Source organism: Varroa destructor, unplaced genomic scaffold, assembly GCF_002443255.2.
Source record: "Varroa destructor unplaced genomic scaffold, Vdes_3.0 BEIS01000001.1, whole genome shotgun sequence".
Taxonomy (NCBI): domain Eukaryota; kingdom Metazoa; phylum Arthropoda; class Arachnida; order Mesostigmata; family Varroidae; genus Varroa; species Varroa destructor.
The window spans coordinates 44,070,081-44,089,599 of record NW_019211454.1 but is presented as its reverse complement, the minus strand read 5'-3'; the positions used below and the strand labels follow the sequence as shown (position 1 = coordinate 44,089,599).

The 19,519-nt window shown below is 42.7% G+C and overlaps 1 protein-coding gene across 9 annotated transcripts in view; it reads right to left on the bottom strand.

The window, feature by feature from the left end:
• The window catches only part of LOC111245982 (uncharacterized), an 88,112-nt gene that overhangs the window by 17,543 nt on the left and 51,050 nt on the right, over positions 1–19,519 (bottom strand). For 7 of the 9 annotated variants that reach the window (XM_086993430.1, XM_086993408.1, XM_086993399.1 and 4 more), the window contains 3 exons: positions 8,875–9,110; positions 3,509–3,720; positions 2,966–3,090 (listed from right to left, as the gene is read on the bottom strand). In XM_086993430.1, coding sequence (XP_086849556.1) covers positions 2,966–3,090; positions 3,509–3,720; positions 8,875–8,993 — 456 coding nt within the window. In that variant the 5' untranslated portion in view covers positions 8,994–9,110. Of the gene's footprint in view, positions 1–2,965; positions 3,091–3,508; positions 3,721–8,874; positions 9,111–10,861; positions 11,016–16,294; positions 16,440–19,519 lie in introns of those variants that run through there. The other 2 variants (XM_086993422.1, XM_022795118.2) reach the window with 2 other exon arrangements.

The window sequence follows — 19,519 nt, the reverse complement described above, 5'->3', positions numbered from 1 at the left end:
TATAAAAAAAAAAACAAGCGTATACTATACATGGTCCTATGGTCGAAGCAGATGACGCGTTTATATTTCTTGGACTAACAGTAGGTATTTCTGTAAGCTTCGACATTCGGATAGTCGATCTAAGGTATACCTTGTATCTATCTTAATCTTATTCGAACAAAACGCCTGAAAGGTATAAGCGGAAGACGTCGATTCCGATAGCTACAGGCAAACGATATTTTGATTACTTACAAGCAAAAACGACGATCATGATGATGATTATAATTGTATTGTTTATAGTGTTTTGTATATCTATTGGAATAGGCGCGCTATGACAACGTGAAGATGACAGTGTTCCACCTGGTCGGGATACCTTGCCCACATACCCACCCCCAATCCCCCCGACGATTTTCACTGAACGCAATGAAAATGTATATGTGTGTGTTTATGCCTGCGCCATGCACAATTCAAACAAATAGTTACCGCTACTATCCAGCTGACTTTTCGTGCCGTTGCAGAAGAGAAACTCCACCCAACCTACTATTCAAAAGGGGAAGACAATTGCAACGATCGCTCGTCCGCCCCACGTACGTTCAGTTTGTACAAACACACAGTTGTTTGAGCAACGGGTGCCACATCGACCCTGTTCCCGCTAGTGTAGCTACACACACATTACTGTTACCCACTAGATATATGTCTCCCTTTGTGTAGGAATGTATATCTAAGAATGAGCAACAGAATTCGATTTAATCGCAGACAAATCTATGCCAAACTGAAGGCGCACGTCAGTGGATAGGCGTCATCTTCCTCTGGAGGGCGATGGAAAAAGCAACAAGCAGCCAAACAGCGAAGACCGGTGAGTCGAAAAAGGCATAGCAGGCAACGGAATGAAGAACGGAAACGTACAGCTACCCGCTGTATTCGAAACGATCATGGAACGACAGGCGACGGATCCAACGAGGATTTTTGCAGGTGTGTAACGGTCACAGTTGCTGAACCCTTTATTACGGATAACGTACCTATCGGTTTTCTACGAATCACTACTTTGGTTGCCAGTTCACTTTGTACTAGTGGCTTAGCATTTCAGAATTTGAATTTCAAACTAATCAGATCTAGAAACAAAAAGATGTGACTGTAGCAACATCTTCGAATAGCTTCATTATTCGCTATCCATGTTTTGTTTGTCGGTTTTTGATAATCCGCTTTTCCTGTCCTGTTTTGACGGCCTAAACTTAAGGATACGTTTTGATTCGTAGAAATAATGCATAGCAGTAGTTTCAGTACCAAACGTAAATCCTGAATTTCTTATTTATAACGTGAACGCCTACGATAGCCAGTAAGATCGATAGAAAAGAAAAAGAATTCAGATTTAAATTGAAGTCCACAGTTGACGAAAGCGAGTAAACTGAAATGGAACCGAGACAAAATACAATGCTAGATCATAGCCAAATGTAATCGTACAACGAACTGCTGCCGGCGGCAAGGAACAACCGCTAGAGTTGTTCTAGGTCTAGGTAAACCTATAACGCAAAATCCGGTAACCATTTAAAGGAGATGGCTGATTATAGCCATCGTTGAGCGGCTACCTGCGCGAATGGGTGAGCAAGTAACTGATCAAAATCTATGCGGGACTCGGCCAATCTAGGAGTTACCGCTCTACAATTGCGAAAAAAACAATACCAACGGTACTAGCAGCATTACAACTACTAGGACTACCAGAGCTACTAGCGCGACGGTATGAAACGCTGCTCGACGACGACTTGCTAAAACTTGTTTGAAGATCTATCCTTCAGACCTTCATGTTCTCGTAGGTACTAGATTGTTGATGCCAGCTGCCGCAATCCGTCGCTCATCAGCAGCTGCAGAGCTCCTGTTCGACGATGACACGTCCGGTTTTAATACCACCGTCACAGTTTCGGAGCATGCCACAATTCACAGCACGGCGTGCTCATGTGGTGGCGTACCATACCGGCGCGATTCAATTCGAGAGGCCCCCAGGAAAAGTGGCCCGTGTTCATCGTTTGTGGAATTATTCAAGTCGTGAACTTCGTCATTCATCTCGAAAATTAAACGAGCTTACTACCAAAAGCGCTTCTCAGTAAATCTTGTTGGCTGCACGAGCACCCAATATCCCAAGCAGCATGATACGCACGTCGCTGCTTCAGCTAAACTAAAACTAAATAAAAGGTAGCTTTTTTTTTTTTTCTACCAAAAGCAGATCCAGCGAGCAATTTTTGAGAGCAAAGGATCGGTTCTACATGATGCGGATATGATGAACAGAGGGCATAGAGCGAGGTGGGCGAAGGACAACCGAATCTCTGCCATAGTCGTGGCAGGTTAATGAAGTACAATCAAGAGAAAAAGGCACAGTTGGACTCGTGACGTAAGCGCCTCCCAAAAAGGTTTCCGTGGGTCGGACGGTTGTTTTCGTTTGCCCTGCAATATCTTCTAGCACAGTAGATTCCGTTGATTACATCGTTCGTAAAGCATGATCAATTTGAGCGAAACAATTCGACTGTCGTGTGTGACATAGCGGCAGCATAAAGAATAATACCTAATTCGGAATCGGTACATAAGCCTTTTACCGCAGCTAAACGAGATAGGCAAAGGACGTTGTCAGAGTTGTATCGAACGAGCTCACGTGGCTGTATATATCTTTGTATATGTAGGTTCAGTAATATTGTACATATCCGTGACCACGGAGACGAAGCTGCCGTAGCAACGAAAAAGATGACAAGAATAGATTTTCGTACCGTCCACAATCTATAAAAAAAAAATCGAAGAATTTTGTACGCTGTGTTAGATACGTTTCATTTTTAAAGCTAAACGGCAACACTTTCTACAATCAGCGTCATACACTACCAGTATAGGCCAATAATAATGCTTTTTCTTTTTTTAAATAACAAGCAAAAGGTAGCGTACCTACACTGTACTAAAATTAATATCACATTTATAATATAAATACGGATGTGTAGATTTTCCAAACCTTAGTCGTCGGAGTTTCTTGCTCGATTTGCTGCGCCCGCATCTGAATAAGCCGCGCCAATCTACAAACTACGACGCCATTGTCGAGCTTGCTCATAAAGTTGTCTGCCGTTATATCCGATGTGTCTGAACGGTCGAAACAACAAATAAGGAAATACGCGTAACTAGCTGATCTTACAATGCACAGCGATCCCTTAAGTTTTCAAAGAACTTAACGAGGAACAATTTGCGGAAATACTTCCCTAGGGTTCTTAGCACCACCCTTTCCATTTCCTTTGAACAATGATCTTCTCATGGGTTTTCCGTTTACGATATAACATTGGTGGTCTTGCTGATTCCTGGTCGGGGTTTAGTTACGCTAATGGAAGATCTATCAAAGACTGTTCTATTGAACAATAATAATGACTGATGAACATATTATAGTTGGTATATTATATAACATATAGTAATATGCAGTAAATAAGTATAGCACTCTTACAATATTTTAGCCCGATTACCTATATATATATATATATATTACTTGCTTTACTCCATAGGAACTTACCAAGAACTGTATTAAGCCAGTCTGCCAGATCTTCTTTAAGTGGCCACAGGTGCATTTCCTCGCGTTTTTTCACCCGAATATAAACCTCATCAACTCCAAGGTCGCCCGAAAGGCCCGACATGCCGCCTACCCCAATCCATGACTCATCCGAGCACAGGCTGAACGATTCATCTGACGTGTGTCGACTGTCCTCGTTTGGACTGCATAATAACCTGCAAATATAAACAATTCGATATATATATGAAAAGACCTTTTATGCAAATACATATACAAGTTTTGTTCGAGTAAGCCAGCGAGGTATGATACATATACATTCGACGAATTTTTTTTCTACAGCAGCCAGTGAGGATCATAGGCTTATTCTCACACGATTTAATCGAGCTTTTTAATAGATGAACCCTAGGGATGTCATTTTTCGTCCATGTACTTCAATTGAAGCGCATGATAAAATTTATTAATCAGAAAAATTTCCCAGGAACAATCACTAAACGTTCCAAAGGGGCTGAGTATCGCTAAGCATCGCTGACAGCTGCGTACTTTACTAATATCGCGGCTGCTTCCCTAAGGTCCAAAGCTTACACAGCGAAGCACATCGGTGACATCGTGTGAATCGTATGGTCCCTTAACAGATATTTGCAGCCTGTCCAAAACCACTAAACAATGAATTAGATTATAACACAACACAAACATGTCTTTTTTAGAATGATCATGAGAAGGTACGAGAGACGTGTGGATACGGTTTTTATACGAGGCTCATCTCGCACAAAAACCGTATCCACACGACACGAAGAATATACGCCGTTCCAACATGTCTTGAAACAGTGAGTGTGCAAAAGGCCCTTGTGAATCACACAGGCTGATATTCTCCGGAGTATCCTCTCCTAACGGACGTACGCTTAATAGGACTACAGAAATTGTGACAAATAAGACTACTGTTTGTTTATAAGATTCTATGGTGTTGATATCAGCACCTACATTCGGCATTGCCAGTACGTTGGCATATCAGCAAAACCGACGGCTGTATATTGCTATCACGAAGTTAAACAGAATCCAGAGGGATAAAGCTACGTATCTCCTTTCGTATTTCTATTCTACTCAATTGTTATAGATTAATTGACAGGCAAACGGCTTGTTCTTTCTGTTCCTGTCCACGGATATCATTGGTCCATTAAGTGTCGCACCATTTTGTTGGATCTTATCGCTCAATACGTACTGCACGTGTGCAAAAATCATTACGTACATCGGAGAATGTATCTCGCTATAGTATAATAGTCGTCCAACAAAAGATAGCAAACGTACCTCTGCAATGATCACACGTACTTCTATGAAGGTGTGGTCAGGCCATTATCAATTTTTGTATAATATTCAACGACAAATTAGAGGAGGGTCGCTCTCTGCTCATTTTTATTGGCACAGAAACATTAGATACAATAGTTTATTGCAGATTAATCCCGATAATGATGATGATGCGAATGCTTTCGGTGATTAAGATAAGGTGCAATGTTTAAAAAACCTAAACGTGACGCCGAAAGAGTCGGGGATTGCGACGCTTCGCTTATGTCCATATGAATACACATACATGATTCGCAACGCTCGGTGCCGCCATTCATTTGTAAAAAAAAAACGGCCAGCAAATCTCGCGCATGGGGCAAACAAGCAGCCAATGGCGAACGCCGGAAGCGCTTTATCGGTCTACACCTTTCGAACTGTACGTACGATTGAACTACTTTATTTATAATTAAATACCCTTCGGATTTGTAAACATCGTTTAACTCGCCGTAGAGCTGCTTCTTTTACCCCTCGGGAAATTAGTATACTTTGCTTGTTTGCCTGTACCTCTACCCTAGTTGCCTATCACCAGTTTTCTACTACTAGAACTCTTTTCGTGGCTTCATTAAGCCTGTTCTGACATAGATATTTAAGGGCAATTGAGTTATTCAAGCGTTGCGATGACTGATTGAGTTTTATGTGGGTACAATTCAACATATGATCAAGTTTGGCTATTACCTGGATTGTTTGCGCTGTTTTAAGTGTCGCATGCTTTCACGAAGACCCCTGGCCAAAGGAGATGCTATGCTTTTTTGTAACAGACGCTCCGGGGAAGCGTCGTCCTATTGGCCAATAATAGGTAGTACTTCCAACAGAACGAGCCTGGCAGCCGGGCTAACAGGTTAGAAATGCTGTCTGCCGATTGCGACGCTTATTCGTCACTGGATAATCGACAAAGACTTAGACACGCCAACGTCATACCTGGATCTGTACGCAATCTTAATTACTGCATAATAATTGTATTATACAGAATATTGATAAAAGTTCGTAAGTTTCTGGCCCATCACTCGAGCTCGTGAGAAGCACAAGCTAGCGCTTTATATCATGAAAAGCCGTTACATTTAACGTCAGGCCAAGTATATGTAGGTCAGAAAAGCTACGATGCCACCAAGTAAACAGACTAAAAGTAGACAAAAAAACACTAAACTTACTGGGCAGTATATCCCTCCTTAAAGACGCGACAGCACTTAAGTACGGCTCAATAAACAGATGTAACAGAAGATATCAAGATTTTCCATTTCACAGCCACTGACAAGATACGAAAGGATTCGCTTGCATATCGACGGTATTTACACGCTCTGCACTACACGCACAGTCTGCCTGCTCAAATCAAGATAAGATAAAATTCAAAGGTCCCTTCGGGCCTACGCTTGGCGATGCGGCCATCACGACCGCAATTTACGTAGACCCCCGGGCGACTCGAGCGTCGTAAGTGACCACTTTATCATTTCGTTGCTCGGGGGTTGGCCGCCCCGAGCAAAGAACGTGGCGGCGGTGGTAGAGGCAGTAGCGACAGTAAATATCGCCCGACTGGGATCTTTCATGAGCACTGCATTAGCCTGTTGTGTTTGCTGTAGAAGCAGTAGCAGAGTAAATATGTAGAAAGAAATTTCTATTGTGGGTTAGACTTTGAACCCATGGGCTAGAGATACGGCGTTCGTGCTCATAGGACTAACGAATAAAACCAGCTCAAGCTATCGCTGTTATTTTTGGGGCTAACAGATCTATTAAGTTTGGGCAGAAATGGTTCATCAAACGAACGAGCAAGTATTTCGTTATTTCAGTATTCAATTTTATTCACTCGGAGCCTCCGTTGTTGATTCTACTTCCGAATCAAAATCAGCGCGCCACGCACACGCGACGTCCTCCTAGGTTCGGCATTATTAACGATAGTAGACAAATGTCCCCTTTATATATATGTACATATAGGCGAACAAGTGACTATATTTGGCAAAGGTACAAACAGCGGCAATTTATAGTTGACTGGAGGGTGGCGTAAAATAAAAACGTAATGTCATACGTGGCTCTATCCTCATCCGTGTATGAACAGTGTTGCCCTTGCCAATGGCAGGTGCGACTAGCTTTAGCGCTATGGGCTGGCCCATACGTACGCGAGATCCAGTATCTATAAGGGACCAGAGTCATAATACTACAAAAGCTCTCATTGTTCCGGTGGTGTTTGTTGTTTCGTTATGTTTTCCCAGCTGGCATCCCCAATAGTTGTTGTTAAATAATGTTGCTACGCAGAGGGAAACTCTATGGTGTGCGCTCAGGCTGGTTGACCATCTGACTTGAGGTCAACACGAAACGCACTCGTTAAATTGTTTGCGCCGCTGTATCTATTATGGAAATAATGGTTTCTAATGAAAGCATTCGACGAGAGACGTCACTGTTTATGCCAGTGACTGTTGTCGTTCCACGTCGTAGGGATTGAGAAACGTACAAGCCGAATATATGATGATCAATGTGGACGTATAGCTAACTACAACTAACAATAGCCCCCTATTGTTACGTATGTTATTGTCGTATCGTCAACGATTGGAAAACGGTTTAGTTCAATTTTGGACAACATTAAAAGACAGAGGTACATTGTAATTGTTGTAAAGGCAACGACTGATATTTCATCAAAATTGTATTGGCACACTATATTGATACCTAGCTATATACGGAACGGAGTGTTGGCCAGCTCTGAACGTCGGAGTAGCGTTTCAATGTCCAACAGCTTAACCTGGCAAGACAGGTAGCTTCTCAGAAACCGAAAGTCATCTACCACTACTACTACTATATGACTACTTCATACTTAGTATTCAGACAGGAACAGTTTGAAATCTTCAATCCTTCAAAATAAGAAATTACTCTTCTGCATTTGTCTTTGACAGACCGAAGTGGTACTTATTTTTTAGCATAAGTTCACTGACCGATTTTCAAAAAAAAAAACAAGTATTGGCTTATCGTACCAGAAAAATAGTTTCATACTACATCTTCAATACACAAGCAAAAAGTACTCAATATGAGTACTTTCTCATAGCCGCAGAACTTGTCTTTGTGGTCGCTTGATAAGACCGAGTCACCCTATGCATCACTTTACTTAGTCTAGGTTGACGTCAAAATTCTATTGATACCCACTAAATTACGAATAAAGTAAGTGCTTTCGACGTACCTAACTAACTTCACTGAGAAAGCAGTGTAAAATGTTGTTTGATTGAGCTAAGCATCATTGAAAAATTATTTAGAATTGTGTGGAATTCTATTTGCTATCTTAACTAAAGGCGCGTGTCTCATTCTGCGGTTCTTACTCCCAAAATCTATGCAAACGGCACAATGATTAATTATAATTCCGAATATTACCGTTTAGATGGACTACAAATGACTTGGCACGTTGACGCCTGCGAGCTGTCGTTCATACTGATAAATGGGAAAATTCGGGATCATCAAAGCCCAATGTTTGTTGGAGAATTTTCGGCGCTACTTCGCAATCGTCTTTCACGGACCCCACTTATTCAGATTCAAGATCCTCCAGGCTGCGGAAATTACCTCCGATTCGCTTGCAGCACTACAGTATACAATAGCGCGGACACGTAACATGGGTTCCGCATAATCGAAACATCTTTTTGACAATGTACAAGTATAGGGCCCGTTTGACCGGACGTGCTTACAATGATTATGAATGCTTCCTTTTATGAATGCTGTTTATAGCTAGGACAATAGGACAACCGAGCAATGTGGATAGCTAGCTACTACAAGAAATTTGTCTCGTCGAAAGCAACACTGCGGATGTCTTAGGTCAAACTAGGTCCTCAGTCACGAATCTAACAGCCTGCTCCGTTGAATAAGGGATCATGTGTCATGTGATTTTTTTTAGTTACGTCTTTCACAGGGTGTGTCGCAGGAAAGCTGTTTCACGAGCCCAAAATCCACTAACCTGGATGAACTACTTAGCAGAATTGAGTGTGGCGTAGCTACCATCTGACTAAGTAAGCTATTACGTTACGTGTGTATTTTGTTTAAATTTTCTTAAGTTTTTTTAATGAACCCACCTGGAGTTGTTGTTATGGATGAACGAAAATTTGCTGTTCTGGATAAAGTCTTCAGAATGAGCACGGATATGCCGCTGGCCCCTGGGGGCCGCCACACCGCTTGTTGGCGCCGCCATCATTACTAGGGAGCAACACGACCTCGCGCTGGGTTCAAGAAAATTAATGTCCGTTTTGCACTTTCACATTGGCTGGCGGAAGCTCACGGGCGACGAGTGATGACAAATTTACATGACGACCTGCAACAAAAAATAACGATGATACCAATTAGTTCGCGTTCCTTCTATTCGGCAATGCCGTATTTATAAATACTTTCTATGGAATTAATCGTGTTGCAGAAAATGTGCCTTCAATTCATCAGTAAACTCGGCATGATAGGACAAAATTGCATGGATTCTACGAAGCCTCTCCTTCATTGTTAGCAATCTTCTGCAGGACCATTGACGAGGTCGTCGTAACTTCGAAAGAAAACCATGTACGGCATTAATTGCAGGAAAGAAGACAGATGCTCACGCTTTTTGGTAGAGGTAGACCGAGCTGGGAAAGTCGCAAAGGTCTCGGCGATCATTAACGACTAGGTGTTTCTGATTCCAACTAAGCATTCGAGTGGAAAAAGTCAAAGGCAAGATAGGTAGCGCGGTTGACTCTAGCTTTTAGATCTTTTTTCTTCTATAAAAAAACTTTGTAGACACCAATTTCTTGACGCTTAAGGTCAGCTGTTTATTCGAATAGGAATATGCTGTAAAATAATTTCCGTGCATAGATTTCCGTCTAAAAAACCTCACCGTATAAATACGTACCAAATATATTTGTAGGTTTCCAAAAAATAACTGAGCCCCGCAATATAATGAGTTGACTGGCGTCGCTTTAGCCTTGCTAGATCAATCTTAAGCAAAAGCTGTCTAAAAGTAATAAGTTTAAAAAGTACCTGTTAATTCCGACGACAGTTGTCAAACACTACAAATTTTCCTTTATACAGTTAGTATTATACATGAGAGAAAGTGTGTCTCTGTGTTTAGATATATAATCAAACTATCTACTACATAAACAACCGCAAATACGGCAGGCTGGTTCAATCGGTTCGCTGTCTAGGCGGTACAACCACAATTATATATATAGAGCCTGGTGCTGGTAAAAGCTACGACCACTGGTTTAGGTCACCACAAATATGTGCGGACCAAAGCGTTCAACCCGTCTTTAATTGAGCCAACAAATCAGAGGGTTCATATTCAACGATAGCGCGACTTTTATTTTTCGATACCCTAGTTACGCGCGCTTCATCATAGAGTTAGGGATATATGATAGTGGATCGGCAAGCATCCCATACGTTTCTATGGTGTCAAACTTCCGATCATGAGGCGGAACGTAGAACAAATATTTATGCCTGTGTTAATGATCTATCACCCAATACGCCTGATCTTTCGGAGACGCCGTAGAATCAGCAATAGACTACATACTTATATAAAGTTTACATCTGCGTACAGCCGATATTCTAGCATTGAAAACGGCTTTTTCGGGCTATATATTGAGTGATTCGCAATTTTTCCTAGTACGTATTATGACAGATAGCAATGTTGATGAGCGAAATTGTGATGCTTCGCGTCTAACTATGGAAACTTGGTTTAGCTGTTCTGTTCTGTTCTGCGTGAACTGAATGCCCCTAGCATTTACCACTACTCGGCCGTACCTTATCTTAATGCAGCTTGTGTTAGTACAACAAACTCCGCCGTAACACAGTGTGTGCGTGTTATTGCTGGCGTTTGTTAATACAAAAAAACCCAAAAACAACGAAACATTTTTCGTTGCAGTTCTCGGCTTCATGACACTGCGCGCTTCAGTAATATAGCTTCCTCTATCGCGTTTGATGCGTTTCATATTCGAAAAGCAGGCTAAAGTATACCACACCAAAGATGCTATCGTAACACGGCGAAAAGTAGGTACGACATCATTATCATCTGGCAATAGCCATTTTTTTTTGTTTGATACTCACATGTTCTAGCGTTCCCGTTTATCGTTTGGGACGTTATCACGAAAATAATCACTTTGTTTCTATTTGTTAAAGCTAGCAATCTTTAATATATCAATCTTTCATCTGGCGACCTTTTGCTGCTCTAGTTAGTAGCGTCCTGTTAACTTAATTTTCTGCGAAAACCGCTCATGTTGCGACGCGCACGACCATCGCTGGGACACGCTTGTATTCGTTTTTCTCCGAGTAAGAGACTTACCCGTAGGACCATTATAAAGCATTTGATTTAGACTTCTATTCTTTTGACCTAAAATGGGTTGCCGCCAGCACAATGTCGATAGGTAACTACAGACTTCAGTAGGTTATCTCTGGCAAAAGCATCCGAGATTGTCTTAAGCGTCTATGCACTACTACTCAACCTATGATATAGTGGAGGCTACATTCCTCTGAAGCAACAGCTAACGGGCGCTGGCTTGGATCATTCAAGCTAGTTTGAGCCGAACTTGAACCGTTTATGAAACGGTTTTAGTTTTATTGAAACTTGCCCGAAGCATTTAGGCTAGATCTCTAAGTTAAAGTATGCACTTAAGCCATGTATAGAAACGAACCCCAGTAAAACCCCTTTTACCAAATGCGACCTTCTGTTACCGCTTTTAGCCAGCTATTCGCATTAGTTATCGACGCGAAGTTCAACCTAAAATGTTTCTGCTTTGCTACGTACAACTATGGTTTTTTGCCATTGCCAGAAGCTGCATAATCCTTCTATGCGATCAGCCCGTCGGATGAGGCCTTGTTCAGCATCGGAACCGACTGTTTCTTACTAACTGATCCCGGAAGACACTTCGACACTCCACTAGACAAATGGATATTTTATTAACAAAAATAAAACTGTCGTCCTCAGTAAATTGTTTACCCAACTGTTACCAACGCTGCACGGTTGTTATAAGCGTTTAAATTGTACTAATATTAATAATAGTGTCACTTAATTTAGCTTCACGAAAAATGTAATCTAGCTCACATCGTGGACGGCTTTCCTCACCTTTTACCGTAAGCAAGCATCGTCTGCGATGCACATAAGCTCGTAGACTTTATTCTGTCTGGAAGATACATTATTTTCGATTTATATACGCCATTTATTTTATCAGATGCAGAAACTGAGGCTTGATATGTGTGTGTGTGTGTGTGTGTGTGTGTGTGTGTAAAAAAAAAGGAAATCGGAATAACGACATCGTCTTAAAGAACATATAAGAAAATGCAGTTAGAAAAATCGGCTTGGAGCCTCTTCTCAGCGTTTCGACTAGCTGCGCGTCGTATTTCCTGTGCACAGAATATACGAAATGTCTTTTATGAAAATAACCTTTTCTTCAAGCTTTTATCTCTTGTAAAAACACTAATATCCCAGCAGATTTGTACAGGGACCGTGTTTCGACACGTGCTGACGCTGCGTATGCAATAGTATGAATCTGCAAAAATCATCGCATTATTGCACACAGAACAGAGCAAGTTCCTAGCGAAATCAACGAATCATTGCCTGTCGGTCCTCTCTAGACTGCATAATCGGCCACCACCAGGAGCGATTACGTATTACCCGCTACAAATAAACAGCATTAGAAAATCTTCGATTATATAGCACGTACACATTCAATCATTGTGTAACGCCAGTAACGCGGTAGTGATAGCAGTACTATTGCTAATAGTAGCGCTAGCAATATCAAACAAACGATAGATGACGACCACGTTTTCTTACTGTTATTGCCCCTCTGCCTTTCCTGCCCGCATTTTTTTTTATTGAACCAGCCGTTGTAATACGTTCAAGCGCAGTTAGTAACGGTCGCTGTCACCGATAATAGTCAGACGCTCAGTCATCCGCCAATTGTTCGGGCTCTGAAACGGCGCCAAGAACGACGCAGTACTGCTCAACAAAAATGGCGCCAAACTAGCCCCCGCATTTCCCAGTGTCGTTCGCAGGGGAGCCTGAGGATGCGGGCGAACAGCAAGGAAAGGGAAGAAATTAGGGGGGGGGGGGGGTATGGACGTTTCGTTCAATGTGCTGCTGTTTTGTCGTCGCCACCGCCGCCAACACCAACGTCAATACGTTGGCAACAGACCGTGGTAAAGGCCCCGCTGGTCAAATCATTACCGGCATCATGAACTGCCTTCGTCTGTTGCCCATTTCGTCGTCGGCGTCGACGACGTCATCATGACGGGAAGAAATAGCAGCAACAGCAGTGCCATAGCGTCATCACTGCCGTATCCACCGCTGCTGACGAACGGATGGTCGACATTCAGCGTTCGGCAGCTTCTGCAGTTCTTCATTGTGTTCGCACATTCTCTCTCTCTATCTATCTCCCTCTGCCTCTCAAGCCCTTCACGCGTGCACTACCTGTATCACTATAATCGTTACTCAACGCGTACTAGAAGTGATTCGTATGGGGGTTTGCCTTGCGTCGACGGTCGACTAGCAGAAACCACCGCCGTTCACGTTTGCCTCAGACGCTTTGTTCTACAGAGCCCTTTTCCATCTCATTTTCTTGTACCCTTTTGCCGCGACTTGAGCGCGACAGGCAAGCCACTAGTCCCATCGACAGGCAGAAAATACACTAATACAGCTTTTGCTGCACAGTTATCTAGCGAGCAAACAAACAAACAAACATGCCAAATAAAGCTCTGCCCTGACTACGGCCAACTATACCATCGTACTGAGCGTGAGTCGATGCTTGTGTTTGTAGCGGGGTTCGATTATAGCATACATAAATAAATAGTTGATTTCGTTCGATTTGAGCTTTACTGGCCACTTTCTATCTATTTATTTAGCGCACAAATTCTACGACTATTGTTCTCGTTTTTGCTATCGGCGCCGCGCGATCAGAACGACGTGGAAAAAGGCCATTGGTATCATCGACCAGTAAGACGTCGTTTTTTGCCATTCTGAGTTACTGCTGTTGATCTTCACCAATGCAAAACCTGCAAACTGAATTTTCACGCTGCTGTCAGGTTTTGAGGCGGAAACGTACATAAGGGCGCCATAAAACGCGTCAGCGAACGACAAAGAAAAATGGTGCGAAGCTTCTGTCGATGTGCATTACGCTATAGAAAGGGGCTACAACGACAAATGAAGAACCAGGACAAGCAAACCTCGTCCGTGCACGGCCTTTCGACTATTTTACAGGATGGACTTGTAGTCTTTATGTAGTCTTCTTCTAACAGTAGTTTTTGTGCAGCTAAAAGTCATACGCCCACCTAGCATCTTGATCTGCATGCCATTTTACTATTGCTACTATAGCTGACAGCGTCAAACGGTTGAATAAAATGCGGGCTAAAACAATCTAATTGTGCAGATTGGATATGATGGCTTAATGCCGTACGAGGGAGCGACTGTTGTGCTAACAGTTGTATTGGTCGCAATGTACCTCGATGGCAAATAGGGCGACGCGGTTGCCTCGTAAGAGACGTAATCGTCGTAAGAGACTTTCGTAAGATCCATTGGAATGAATTGGCTACACAGAGATTTCGCATTTCGTCTTCATATGCATACTACAACTTCAGAGGTGTGCCCCCTTACTCTTAGCAAATGCAGGCGCCGGACGCCAGGAAGGTCCCACAAAAAGAACACTTCGAGAACATGTTATACGTACACGTTAGAGGTACCCGTCAGATACAAAAAAAAAATAGACCAAACGCCAGTTCCTGGCGTAATGTCTAGCTATCTTCAGGGATGAAACTCGTAGCACTAACCGACCTAGCACCACTAGCAACCATTGCGAAATGAAAATAACCTCATTGAGTTTTCGATCGGCGCTAACAATCACGACGAGGGCGGAACTGGTTAAAATGTATAGTGTATCGCTAGCGACCCGAGCGATTCCTAGGCCCGTCCATCAGTTCCCTAGCTTCTATCTAGAAAGTGGCTCACGAACGGTACTGAAGCCACATTGCTTCTTCGAAGCACTATATTGTACTGAGCGTGCTCAACGCTCAATGTCTATAAGCACGTAAATGAAGTGCAACCACACCAACAAACAAAGGCTTCGCGATGCTACACTTACCGTTGTTATTGTTAAATAACTTGCGTGGGTAAATGAGGGATAGGCATTGTAAGCCAATCCATCGAAGTTGCAAAATAATAAATGGCTCAGGGATATGATTACTGCTGTTGGGGAAACAATATCAAGCGGCGGCATCAGCCGTGTGTGCTTGATCGGGAACACCGGAGTGGCGGCAGTGAAACGAATAGTGGCTAATAGATGGATATTCATCAAGGTGAATGCATCTGGTCAGAAGACTAGTAGTCAGACCGTCAGAGCGATGCTAAAGTTGGTGACAACGGCCGTGATAATGCTGCGTCTGCTGCTGCTGCCACCGTAGGTCGTTATAACCACACAGCACGAGCTTAACAGAAACAACCAGCGTACAAGGCGCGTACTGCTGCCGACTGCTAACGTAGCTAAAATTATTTTGCTTCTGCTAATAATAGCGAGACATATGGTAACGTCGACGGCAGCGAGCTCTTTAAACAAATGCAATTATCCCACGTCCCCCCTTTGTTTTTTGGACGTCATTGTTGCTGATGCTGTTGTTGTAGATGGGGGGTGATGCGGGTGGGGGTGGGGGGGTGGGGGGCCGATGACGCTGCCAGTCGCTGGAGCAGTTCGAAAATAAAATCGAATCGCAGCAATAGCATTGCAAATGACAAACATTTATCTAAAAATTATGCCGCTACAGCTATTGGTTACAGGATTATTACCGGTAGCACTTATAATGAGTGTGCTCCTCCTATCGGAACTTCTACTCGCTGCTAATGTAGCTAGTAATAAATAACTAGAACAGCGGATCAAATGGTACAAATTTAAGGACTCACTACCTGTAATCGCTTTGGCAGTGGTAGTCTAACGCGGTCCGCATCTGACTATAGAGCGACGCTAATGATTTGTTGTAGACCACAATCTGCGGTGTTGTCATCGTAGTTGTTGTTGATTCTAGGAGTCTAGGAACGGAAAGAAGGTCTAATCAACCATCAGCAACAATATTGATGTACCTGCGCATGTTATACTTACATACGTTTCTATACAAAGTCGTGCTTGATCCATTGTAATTAACTATGTGCATCAAGGAAGACTATTTCTTCTCTTAAACAATGAGCAGTTATTAGAAGCACTTAGGCAGTCAACTGATTGTTTCAAATATGACGGCTAGGACGACGACGCAAACATTCGCACAAAATTAAAAGTTGTGCTGACATACTGGAAGATGCTGCATATAATCGTGTGATGAGTACGGCATAATATAGAATATCGTACAAAACGAAAAAAAACATTTCTAGTCCTATCAACTGCATCGGAAGATATAGGCTAATGGAAGGAATATGAAAGCATTAATTAATTAATCATTTCACCTAGCTGAACGTACAAATGAGTAAGTAAATAACAAAGATTGGTAGCAGTTTAAACTATAACTTACGATTAATTCATCTTACTTCGGTGTGCAGACAGGAGGGCCTTGATGGACATTTTGATACGCAAAACGTTTAATAGGGTATGATAGGCGCAGCTCTCGTATGTAATACTTCTTACCAGATCGGTCTCTAGCAAAATATTGTACAGGAGTAATAGACGTCAAGAACGAGTACGCTTGAATTTAGCTTTCGAATCTGTTTCGTTTCTGAGCGTCGTTTCAGGGAACTACTGGAGGACCACGAAAACAGAAAAGTCTTAACGAGGCACTCCCAGCGTTCAGTATTGACATTGCATCACACCCCGTCCTTGTGTTATCTAATAACTAACTTTTTTTTTAATCTTAAATAGCAGCATTGGGTTTACTGAATAGCGTTTCTTTAACGGCACTTCCAGTAACGCTAGTTACGCCTGAACAACAAATGCTAGCACGACAACGTCAATAATTACCCTCACGTCAACGAACTCAGTTTCACCATCTGTCTACTTATTGTTATTGTTGGTGATCGCTTGTCAGAGCGACAAACTACGCGCCTGACAATTGCGCGCTTTCAGTCTCCACTTTCAGATGGAAAACGCTGGGGCAGGTGACGATGAACGAACTGATGTAGGGGATTACAGACACCAGTCATCACCACGATTTCACGGTACTTTGGTAAGACACCGCTAACCGACACAGCTTTTGTGGGCTGCGGTTAGCTACCGCGATACACCCTGGCCGGCCAGCCGATTGACCGGTAGCTAACGGGTCGACGAATGTTCGTCATACCAACAACAAACACTTGTTTAAGGAGGCACTGGGATGCCAGTCAAACAACACCTTGAACGATAACAACACAAGGATCCCGTTGGGCCCCTGACTGAATCGAAAACAGGGACAAAATTTAGAACACACACATACGCCAATGTGTAGACAGGCGTTGGCGGCAGTGCGTCTACGTATCGAGACAAACATATGCAATACAATGTTAAATCGAGCGTTCCCAGGCGAAAGAGAATTCTCCAAGGTTCGTTTCCTATTGGCTCGTTTCCGCGCGCAACAATTTCTAACTTAAAGTGGTAACGGCGGTAGCAGCAGCAGCAGCAGCAGCAACGTTTTTAGTGATTATGGTGGCGATTATAGAGCCGATTCGACGCGCGCCCTGTCCATTGGAAGCAGAGGAGAGAAAATACAAAATGTTCCTATCTAGACAGGGAGAGAAACTTCAAGAATCGAGTGGCCGAAGGCAGTCTACGCCACAGCAGCGGTAAGGGCGAATGCGCGACGACGGGTGCTGCGCGTCACGGTCTTACGACCGATGTGGCTCGTTCGATTCATTGACGGAAAAAGCCCTAGCTGTGGTATCGCGATGCGGATATGATGAAGAACAGTAAAGAACGCCGGCGAACGCCAACACGTCGTCAAAACACCGCACCCGCCTATGAATCGATGTTGAAAGCCAAAGCACTTCAGGTACGTGAATAAGAAATGTAGTCAAAATGGAAGCCGAGAAAGAAACAGAGAACGTCTCTTGGGTGGTGACGCCGTTGATTGTGAGCGCAACAACGCTTCTTGGTACTTGACAAGCAAGACCATAACAGTAAGACAGCGCCACACGATCTGGATAGCGGCCTATTTAATGTCTTATGGAATTTTAGCGTAATTAAAGCGCGACCATATGCAGCGCGAACACTGAAAGTTATGGAACGATGGAGATGTAAGGATGAGAAAAGCCAAACACCTATATATATATATATTACTATAAAATCAAACGCACCGACTGTGTCCATAGATAATCATCTTCGTTGATGAAGGCAAATGGTTTTGTCTACGTATTCAGAGAAAACTTATGGTGGATAAGCACCTAATTCCACATGCTTATTTAATGTATTACTAATCAAACTACCTATGTGCTTCTCTAGTGCACTTTTTTTTTTTTCTCTTGCTTAACAAACCTTGCAGCCGTTCAGTTAATCACTGTACTCTACGCGGAAAGGAAAGCTAAGATAACCTCAGAGACTAAAGGCGACCATCTGCTCCGAGGTCACGTCGAGCCCTCGGACACACAAAGCACGGAACCTTGTCACGCATCAACACCTCGTGTCTGCTTCTGGCAATTATGCGATGTTATGCGACAGCGGGCACGACCACAGAATTGCGTCGCACTACATCTTGCCACAACAAGGACACACTTTACTTTACACAATTGTCACGCGGGATTACTGTTAACTGTATCATAAAAATCCATTGCAATGGACCGTGTTACAACGAAAGACAAATTTTGTAAATAAGAAAAGTAAATTCGAATGTTTGAGTGAATGGTGTCTGTTTTGTTAGGAACTGCGGTCCAATATGATTACTGGCTACATAATTTAGTTCTAATAGATTTGATAGGATGGTGATCTTCTTACATAGGACGGTAAATGCGTTTGTAGGTTTATAGTAAGTCGAGTTTCAGGACATTCAAGGCGTGGCCTAGCTTGCGGTATCCTCGTGCAGAACTAGCCAACCCTAATGATACTGCATCCTGGTGTCTAGATGAAAGATATGGGCATGCTAACCAACATTTTATTACAGTAGCTTCTGCCACTGCACGCAGGGGCAAACATTTCCCTAATATTCAAAGGAGAATCACCCGATGTTTATTTGAGGGTTACGACAAATTGAGGAAGGATTTGTTACATTTTCTAAGTTGCTGATATGAAACCAAAAACCATGTTCTCTATCATGTTAGATACGGATTTCAAGTCTGAACCGTTCAGTCACTTAAACAAGTCAGATGTTATCTCCACCCGATACCTCACTTACAGTCACTATTGGTTTTTCTTAATCATTATAGTGGGTCAAGAAAAACCTCTAATGACTATGTACATTTGACCCAAATTGGATCAGTGTTTTTCAGTGTGCCAACTAGATAGATTAGCTGTTTCAATAGTATGATAGTAATACATGGCGGACGTATATAGCTCGCCTTTTTCTTGAAACCATTTTTTCTAATTATGCTCACATAGCAGCATCCGTATTAACTGTGGGCTAGCTTCAGTGAATGCTCCTATGACATCTATTGATAGACTACATAGCGACAACCGAAAATTAAACAAAGCTTCCAGAAGTGCTCGGGCAATCCAACAAACGTGTCCAGAACATCACTGTGAACTGAAACCACGAAAGAAAAAAAGAAATTCCCGCGTCAATCTTATCATTGGCTAAGAAAACAAAGAACGGCTGGCATAAAATAGTAGACCGATGTGA